Source organism: Coffea eugenioides, chromosome 1 (assembly GCF_003713205.1).
Source record: "Coffea eugenioides isolate CCC68of chromosome 1, Ceug_1.0, whole genome shotgun sequence".
Classification (NCBI taxonomy): Eukaryota; Viridiplantae; Streptophyta; class Magnoliopsida; order Gentianales; family Rubiaceae; genus Coffea; species Coffea eugenioides.
The window spans coordinates 35022175-35032075 of record NC_040035.1 but is presented as its reverse complement, the minus strand read 5'-3'; the positions used below and the strand labels follow the sequence as shown (position 1 = coordinate 35032075).

Genomic DNA, 9901 nt, shown 5'->3' with positions numbered 1-9901 from the left:
AAAATTGGAAGAAATTTCTTATCTCACTTCTACAAAAGCTGTCAAGGAGGTTTCTGCAACAAATTGTTACTGTTCAGGGGAGGTGAATGCAATTTCTAAACCTAGAGGGGAGGTCAGCGCAAATGTCAAAAATCTCAGGAGAGGTTTCTGCAATTATCCCTTGTTTTTTCCATTGGTGACAAGTTAATCAGGGTTTAAGATATCTATTGTTTCCAAAGTTCTTTAGGCATGGGTTCATTGTTTCAAACAGTGACATGAAGATTTTATCCCTATTTTGCAAGTTTTATGTGTCGTAAACATATTTGAAGCATTCAGAGATTTCCAATCTCACAAGGACAAAGGATTAGTGTTTGATAGGCTAGCTTTGAGCTTTAGAAAGAGTTCTGACAGCTAGCAGGAGGGATTTCTGATTTCTGGTGGGTTTTCTGAAAGATAGCTAAAACGGGGTCCCTGTGTTGTGTGGCTGCAAGGCCACATGGATCTACTGCTGCTAGCAGGGAGTGGTCTGTGGGGCCACATGAACCTTACTGGCGTACAAACTCAAGTTATTCACCGCCACCGCCGAGATGGGACTTCCGTTTCCAATCTGAAGCACTGTCATTTGGCTCCCATGACGGGATTCAACTGTTTGGGTCTTCAGCATCCTCAAATAGTAGAGAAAGTAGGAGCTGGTTGAGAGGCAATCATGTGGCCAATCATCCATATATGGCAAATGATGGTGGTGGCCCGTATTATAGTAGTCCCTCTGACATTTCCCCAGTGCGGCAATGGACTCCTCCAACAATACAAGAAATCAGTGTTGATGATTATAACACTTCGAGAAGAGGTTTGTCAATAACTTTCACGTTTTGTGTCCATTTCCACGGATTGAGTTTGCCCTCAATAGTAACATGCTTTTAGCTTTGAAGGGTTCACAATATCGTCACTTGCAGTATTACTTCTGTTTCTTGCTATTTGTTCCAAGTTGTTTTCTTTTGTCTATTCAGATTTGATCCTGTGGCCCCCCTCCCCCAAAGTTGTGCTTGCTTCTTTGATATAACTACTGCTCTTTATTGATAAGGAAGCATGATAATTAAGTATCCAATCCAATTGCTTTTAATTACTTTGATACAAGTATGCATATGACCTTTACAATTTTATGTAAAACCATCTATAGTAGAATAATTTTGTTTGTTTTTCTGTATATGAACATTCGCGTGATAAGAAAAGTAGCTGCAATGGGGTATGGTTTTGCTCCCTTTTATAATAAGGATCCATGCTTTCTTTGTCCAAAATAACATCGTGGCAGGTGTAGATTTGTTGATGGGCTGATCATTAAAGGGGGAGCTTGTAAACTTGTAGCTCCAATTTGGCAGGTTCTCTGCTGGAATCCAAATGATTTTTGCCCAAAATTGATTCTTGTATGGTGTCATAGTACAGGCTTGTGCCTGCTTGTTGTTAACTAAGCCTGCCTCCAAACACCATTACACTTGATCTTCATGTTTCCAGGTTAGGTTCAAAAGTAAATGCACCTTCAATCATGTCCAGTCATCTAATATAATGCATCAATCATCTTATAAGTCAGCTATAAACATGACCCATTAAAATTGAAGCAAACAAGGATGTTGCTACAATGCTATTCTCAACTGTCCCTATTTTTGTGTTGAGGGGTTACCCATGATTTCAGGATTGAGATCCCTACAGTTCATGACCTCAACATGAACTCCCACCCCTCCTCCCTCTCTCACAACACTCAGACATGAACGCATGGAAATGCATATTTATCTTTTCCCTTCTTCCCTGGTATACATTGCCCTTATATCATACTCTTTTCTTGAGGTCACTTGTGGGGCTGATGATGGGAAGCTAAGTAACAAGATGCTTTAAATTAAGTTTTTCAATTAAATTGCCAGGACAAGAAAATTGTTGAACATAGATTTGATAGCTTGGTGATGTCATTAGCTGTAATTGATTATTGACCTGGTTGGCTGGGTACAGATTGGTCCATAACCTTATGGGTGCACAGCTTGAGTGAGACCTGTGATGACAGAGCATCATGGTGGATGCTTCTATAGGCACTCTTGGTTTGGTATCCTGGCTAGTTCACATTTTCATCTTGTTTTTATTGCTAATTATGTGCCTTAGGACTTTCTTCTTTTTTAAGGGCTTATTTATCAGAATTTACTGTATTTTAATCTACAAAAGAAAATTATATTTGCTTGTAGATGATAAAAAGTTGTTTTACGTTTGTTTTTATTTGAAACGAGTACGTACCGATAGTATTGATATTCAGCCAACTACTGGTATTGTATGGGAAAAGCTCAATGTCACATTTGTAGCTTCTGTCTAAGCTTACATTAATACAGATATTAGCTGTTGCTGCCTTTTGATGGATGTTTTGTTGCTTAAAAGAAACATTAAGCACGTGCACTGGTACTGTGAGATTAGTGAGTCATCGTCATAGGAGGCTGCTTATGTTTGCCCTACAGTGCAATACGGTTCTGAGTTTCCTGCACCTTCAATCATGTCCAGTCATCTAATATAATGCATCAATCATCTTATAAGTCAGCTATAAACATGACCCATTAAAATTGAAGCAAACAAGGATGTTGCTACAATGCTATTCTCAACTGTCCCTATTTTTGTGTTGAGGGGTTACCCATGATTTCAGGATTGAGATCCCTACAGTTCATGACCTCAACATGAACTCCCACCCCTCCTCCCTCTCTCACAACACTCAGACATGAACGCATGGAAATGCATATTTATCTCTTCCCTTCTTCCCTGGTATACATTGCCCTTATATCATACTCTTTTCTTGAGGTCACTTGTGGGGCTGATGATGGGAAGCTAAGTAACAAGATGCTTTAAATTAAGTTTTTCAATTAAATTGCCAGGACAAGAAAATTGTTGAACATAGATTTGATAGCTTGGTGATGTCATTAGCTGTAATTGATTATTGACCTGGTTGGCTGGGTACAGATTGGTCCATAACCTTATGGGTGCACAGCTTGAGTGAGACCTGTGATGACAGAGCGTCATGGTGGATGCTTCTATAGGCACTCTTGGTTTGGTATCCTGGCTAGTTCACATTTTCATCTTGTTTTTATTGCTAATTATGTGCCTTAGGACTTTCTTCTTTTTTAAGGGCTTATTTATCAGAATTTCCTGTATTTTAATCTACAAAAGAAAATTATATTTGCTTGTAGATGATAAAAAGTTGTTTTACGTTTGTTTTTATTTGAAACGAGTACGTACCGATAGTATTGATATTCAGCCAACTACTGGTATTGTATGGGAAAAGCTCAATGTCACATTTGTAGCTTCTGTCTAAGCTTACATTAATACAGATATTAGCTGTTGCTGCCTTTTGATGGATGTTTTGTTGCTTAAAAGAAACATTAAGCACGTGCACTGGTACTGTGAGATTAGTGAGTCATCGTCATAGGAGGCTGCTTATGTTTGCCCTACAGTGCAATACGGTTCTGAGTTTCCTGCACCTTCAATCATGTCCAGTCATCTAATATAATGCATCAATCATCTTATAAGTCAGCTATAAACATGACCCATTAAAATTGAAGCAAACAAGGATGTTGCTACAATGCTATTCTCAACTGTCCCTATTTTTGTGTTGAGGGGTTACCCATGATTTCAGGATTGAGATCCCTACAGTTCATGACCTCAACATGAACTCCCACCCCTCCTCCCTCTCTCACAACACTCAGACATGAACGCATGGAAATGCATATTTATCTCTTCCCTTCTTCCCTGGTATACATTGCCCTTATATCATACTCTTTTCTTGAGGTCACTTGTGGGGCTGATGATGGGAAGCTAAGTAACAAGATGCTTTAAATTAAGTTTTTCAATTAAATTGCCAGGACAAGAAAATTGTTGAACATAGATTTGATAGCTTGGTGATGTCATTAGCTGTAATTGATTATTGACCTGGTTGGCTGGGTACAGATTGGTCCATAACCTTATGGGTGCACAGCTTGAGTGAGACCTGTGATGACAGAGCATCATGGTGGATGCTTCTATAGGCACTCTTGGTTTGGTATCCTGGCTAGTTCACATTTTCATCTTGTTTTTATTGCTAATTATGTGCCTTAGGACTTTCTTCTTTTTTAAGGGCTTATTTATCAGAATTTACTGTATTTTAATCTACAAAAGAAAATTATATTTGCTTGTAGATGATAAAAAGTTGTTTTACGTTTGTTTTTATTTGAAACGAGTACGTACCGATAGTATTGATATTCAGCCAACTACTGGTATTGTATGGGAAAAGCTCAATGTCACATTTGTAGCTTCTGTCTAAGCTTACATTAATACAGATATTAGCTGTTGCTGCCTTTTGATGGATGTTTTGTTGCTTAAAAGAAACATTAAGCACGTGCACTGGTACTGTGAGATTAGTGAGTCATCGTCATAGGAGGCTGCTTATGTTTGCCCTACAGTGCAATACGGTTCTGAGTTTCCTGCACCTTCAATCATGTCCAGTCATCTAATATAATGCATCAATCATCTTATAAGTCAGCTATAAACATGACCCATTAAAATTGAAGCAAACAAGGATGTTGCTACAATGCTATTCTCAACTGTCCCTATTTTTGTGTTGAGGGGTTACCCATGATTTCAGGATTGAGATCCCTACAGTTCATGACCTCAACATGAACTCCCACCCCTCCTCCCTCTCTCACAACACTCAGACATGAACGCATGGAAATGCATATTTATCTCTTCCCTTCTTCCCTGGTATACATTGCCCTTATATCATACTCTTTTCTTGAGGTCACTTGTGGGGCTGATGATGGGAAGCTAAGTAACAAGATGCTTTAAATTAAGTTTTTCAATTAAATTGCCAGGACAAGAAAATTGTTGAACATAGATTTGATAGCTTGGTGATGTCATTAGCTGTAATTGATTATTGACCTGGTTGGCTGGGTACAGATTGGTCCATAACCTTATGGGTGCACAGCTTGAGTGAGACCTGTGATGACAGAGCGTCATGGTGGATGCTTCTATAGGCACTCTTGGTTTGGTATCCTGGCTAGTTCACATTTTCATCTTGTTTTTATTGCTAATTATGTGCCTTAGGACTTTCTTCTTTTTTAAGGGCTTATTTATCAGAATTTCCTGTATTTTAATCTACAAAAGAAAATTATATTTGCTTGTAGATGATAAAAAGTTGTTTTACGTTTGTTTTTATTTGAAACGAGTACGTACCGATAGTATTGATATTCAGCCAACTACTGGTATTGTATGGGAAAAGCTCAATGTCACATTTGTAGCTTCTGTCTAAGCTTACATTAATACAGATATTAGCTGTTGCTGCCTTTTGATGGATGTTTTGTTGCTTAAAAGAAACATTAAGCACGTGCACTGGTACTGTGAGATTAGTGAGTCATCGTCATAGGAGGCTGCTTATGTTTGCCCTACAGTGCAATACGGTTCTGAGTTTCCTGCACCTTCAATCATGTCCAGTCATCTAATATAATGCATCAATCATCTTATAAGTCAGCTATAAACATGACCCATTAAAATTGAAGCAAACAAGGATGTTGCTACAATGCTATTCTCAACTGTCCCTATTTTTGTGTTGAGGGGTTACCCATGATTTCAGGATTGAGATCCCTACAGTTCATGACCTCAACATGAACTCCCACCCCTCCTCCCTCTCTCACAACACTCAGACATGAACGCATGGAAATGCATATTTATCTCTTCCCTTCTTCCCTGGTATACATTGCCCTTATATCATACTCTTTTCTTGAGGTCACTTGTGGGGCTGATGATGGGAAGCTAAGTAACAAGATGCTTTAAATTAAGTTTTTCAATTAAATTGCCAGGACAAGAAAATTGTTGAACATAGATTTGATAGCTTGGTGATGTCATTAGCTGTAATTGATTATTGACCTGGTTGGCTGGGTACAGATTGGTCCATAACCTTATGGGTGCACAGCTTGAGTGAGACCTGTGATGACAGAGCGTCATGGTGGATGCTTCTATAGGCACTCTTGGTTTGGTATCCTGGCTAGTTCACATTTTCATCTTGTTTTTATTGCTAATTATGTGCCTTAGGACTTTCTTCTTTTTTAAGGGCTTATTTATCAGAATTTCCTGTATTTTAATCTACAAAAGAAAATTATATTTGCTTGTAGATGATAAAAAGTTGTTTTACGTTTGTTTTTATTTGAAACGAGTACGTACCGATAGTATTGATATTCAGCCAACTACTGGTATTGTATGGGAAAAGCTCAATGTCACATTTGTAGCTTCTGTCTAAGCTTACATTAATACAGATATTAGCTGTTGCTGCCTTTTGATAGATGTTTTGTTGCTTAAAAGAAACATTAAGCACGTGCACTGGTACTGTGAGATTAGTGAGTCATCGTCATAGGAGGCTGCTTATGTTTGCCCTACAGTGCAATACGGTTCTGAGTTTCCTGTCAATCCTGAGTAATTTTATTGTTCATGTAACTTCCCTTTCCCTCTGGAAGAATTATATATTTTATATCTGTTGAGAATGGTATTAGCATATCTAAGTTGTAATTTTCCTATGACCCAAGTAAGTTACAAAAGGATTTGCTTTTGTAGGGCCATCAGGATTAGATTGTGCATTATGGGGTGATATATACTTTTTGCTTGTTCAGCATGACTGCATCTGGCTCTTGAAAATTTTGTTGAAGCATCACTAGTACATGAGTTTGATTTTCATTAGAACACATTACCATAGAGATAGTCATCAATATGGAACTAACCTTTATGGTTTCATCTGTCTTGGGTTCGCTATAAACATTTTCAGTTTTGTGAAATCGTTTGTCAATATCTTATGTGGTCTATCATTGGGGTTGCTTTACTGTCATTGGTTGTATGCATAAACAATTGTTCATATTAAGTGAACTACTATGAATGGAAATTTTAAATTGCTGATACTATCCTTCTCTTGTTTGATGCAGTCTCAAGGCCCTTATCCTTTTCCCCTGCTATGGAAGTAAGTTATGATTTTCCTTTCCCATGCATAGCTGAGTAGTACTGCCTGAAGTTCAACTTAATTATACTTACTTTTGCAGGGCACATCAGCTGCAAGGGATAGTGGTGGCTCAACTTCATCCAGGTCGGACAGTAGTGATTACGAGTCTGTGGCCAAGACACATCACTCTCATCGTAATTTTTCAAGTCGCCGTTGCTTTATGTCAAAACCTGTTCACCCATTGACCCTTCCATCTGACACACCTAGAAGAGAAGCTACTGACAGCAATGCTGCTGGGTATTTGGAATTTGATGCTGTTACTCCTCGAAGAGAAAAACATCGCTTGAGCAGTGCTAGTGGTAGTGTCGATCTCACTGATGTTTCTGAGCCATTTGAAGCTGATTTTTCAAGTAGATATTGTAATCCATCAGATAGTTTCAAATGTGGATTGTGTGAGAGGCTTCTTTCACAGAGATCTCCTTGGAGTTCTCGACGTATTGTGAGAAGCGGAGACATGCCTGTTGCTGGGGTTCTTTCATGCTGCCATGTATTCCATGCTGAATGCTTGGAGCAAACCACCCCAAAGGCCAACAAAAATGACCCCCCTTGCCCAATCTGTGCCAAAGTTGAAGAGGAGAATTCTCCAGATCAGCGGGTCTTTTCTAAGTTCTTCCCTAGGCTTAGGCCTTTCTGCGAAGATGGACCATCAAGGCCATGGGGTTGCGCACAGGCAGGAGATTGTGTTGAAGGTGCTTTGCATGCACCTTCCCGCAGTACCATGTTGTCACTTACTCGGAGTCGGATTAAAAAGAATCTCTCGTTGAAGGGTAATGTAGGCAGAGACTTTCCCGGGAAGGCGAGGAAAAGTGGCTCATTTGCCTCACAGTTATTTGTTGGTTCAGTTGACCATGGAGTCGCTTGTTCGTCCGAGACAGTTTCTGGCACAAGTGTGAAGTGAAACCAGAAGAGTGTGTCTGATGATTAGGAGGACCATATAAAAATGTATTTGCATTTCAGGGATCAATCCATGGCTTTGGGTTGATTGCAGTCGGTGTGTTGAATTGGGTAGTTGGGTTGTGTTTCTGTAATGTTTAGTGGGATTTGGGGTTCTAAATTAGGAAAATTTGACGTATGTTGTAATCATTTAGCCTGGATCTAAATCACAAGGATGTAAAAATGAATGATGGAAATGCCACGAAATCGGCCTAATGAATTACTATTATTGAAAATTGTTGTTGCCATGTTCTTTGGTCCTCTTGGCATTGATCAATCAATGGTCACCCGGTTTTGGTGTTTCATCAGACCGGCCGGATGCAAGGCTATTTATGCATCATACCTCCAACTGTTAATGCATGATGTTTGCAAGGTTTTTTGTCCTTTTTTAAACGTGCAAAGAAACTTGCGACTGGGAAGGGAAAGAACATTGGAAACAAAACCCGTCAGTAACAACACATTCAGAATAAGAAATCAGGGGCCACTGGCCCGCCCTTGTACCAAAAAAAAAAAAAAATGGCGAGAGATGGGCCACAGAAGAGCTAGAATTGGAGGTCGAGAAGTGATAACCTTTTGTCAATAGGTTCAATGGCTTGACATATTACCAGTGTTTTGAAAACCGGACCGGACCGGCCGGTTCGACCGGTTGAACCGCGAACCGGCCATGGCTCCGGTCCGGTTCAATGCTAAGTTTGACTTTGTCAAGAAACCGGTCAAAACCCGGTCGGACCGCGAAAACCGCCGAACCGGATTTGAACCGGTTATTTCCGGTTTTTGAGTTTTCCACTTTTTTTTTTTTTTTTTTTTTTTATTTTACTCAAGACCTTTGTAATAGAAGACCAATGTAGTAACCATTACACCATCACATCTTATTAGTTTTTTTTGATAACTTATTTATATAAAACAAATACTCATATTTCTTTTGTTCCATTTTTCTTACAAAATATCATCCTTTCATGGCTCTTTCTTTTTAATCTTCAACTCTTTCTCTCTCTCTCTATCATCTTTTCTTTTGCCACTCATTTTTTAATCAAACCTCTTTATTTTTAATTTATTGATGTTTTCTTCCATATTTTAATTTTGTTTTTGTCCATTAAATTTTAAAAAGTTAAAAAAGAATTATTTTTCTTTAATACAATTTATTTAATACCACAACCACTCACTTTTATCTCATTTTTTGTTTCTTATCAAATTTGCATTTCTATTTTCAATTCTCTTGATTTTCTTCGAACTCCAAACTTCCTTTTTTAAATTGTAAATTTAAATTCCAAAATGTAAATTAAAATTTAAGTTCACAATGTCTAAATTCTTATAAACGTGAATTTTGTATAATTTCAAATATTATGATATTTTTGGATTGGATTTAAGATTTTTTTGATAGATATAATTGAAATTGAGATGAAATTTATTTGTTTTAACTTATAATTTAAAAAATTTATTTTTAAAAATCCAGGTTATTCGAAAATTGTAAACTTTTCATCATATAAAGTATTAAATTATCCATTACATGTCTTATTTTGTGCATATATATATTTATATAAATTATTTTTTAAAAAATTCATTGAACCGGGGTTGAACCGGTCCGACCGGTTGAACCTCGACCCTTTCACTTCACCGGTTCAATTAACGGTCCGGTTTTTAAAACATTGCATATTACCAGTTTCTTTCCCCTTCAGCAATGTATATCAAAAATCATATGGCTGTAGTTTCACATTGAGCTAGAATTTGGATGGATCACAGTCAGCGACTGTCCATGGGCTGGATTAGCCCGAGTCTGATCAGCAAAAAAAAAAAAAAAACCGAGGAATCATATGTTTAAGAGGGCGAAGCAAAATTTGAATCTTAATATTGAGTACGAATGAAATATGTGTCGAGCCTGAGTTTTGCTACGAACAGATCCAATTAAGACTCGACCCATATACGTTGCATACATACATCCTACATATATAATAACTA

At 38.0% G+C, this 9901-nt stretch overlaps 1 protein-coding gene across 1 annotated transcript; it reads left to right on the top strand.

Annotated features, from left to right (window-relative positions):
- The first annotated feature begins 235 nt into the window (after positions 1-235).
- Positions 236-8193, top strand: LOC113763926. Its single transcript, XM_027307925.1, has 3 exons — positions 236-826; positions 6939-6973; positions 7053-8193. Exons 1-3 carry the CDS (start codon positions 706-708, stop codon positions 7908-7910), a joined length of 1014 nt encoding a protein of 337 aa, XP_027163726.1. The 5' UTR covers positions 236-705; the 3' UTR covers positions 7911-8193.
- Positions 8194-9901: the final 1708 nt, after the last annotated feature.

Bases quoted from the DNA above. Each gene is read 5' to 3' on its own strand.
- LOC113763926 (XM_027307925.1), top strand. From the start codon at position 706: ATGGCAAATGATGGTGGTGGCCCGTATTATAGTAGTCCCTCTGACATT. The intron at 827-6,938 runs GTTTGTCAATAA...TGTTTGATGCAG, and splicing joins TTATAACACTTCGAGAAGAG to TCTCAAGGCCCTTATCCTTT. The intron at 6,974-7,052 runs GTAAGTTATGAT...TTACTTTTGCAG, and splicing joins CCTTTTCCCCTGCTATGGAA to GGCACATCAGCTGCAAGGGA.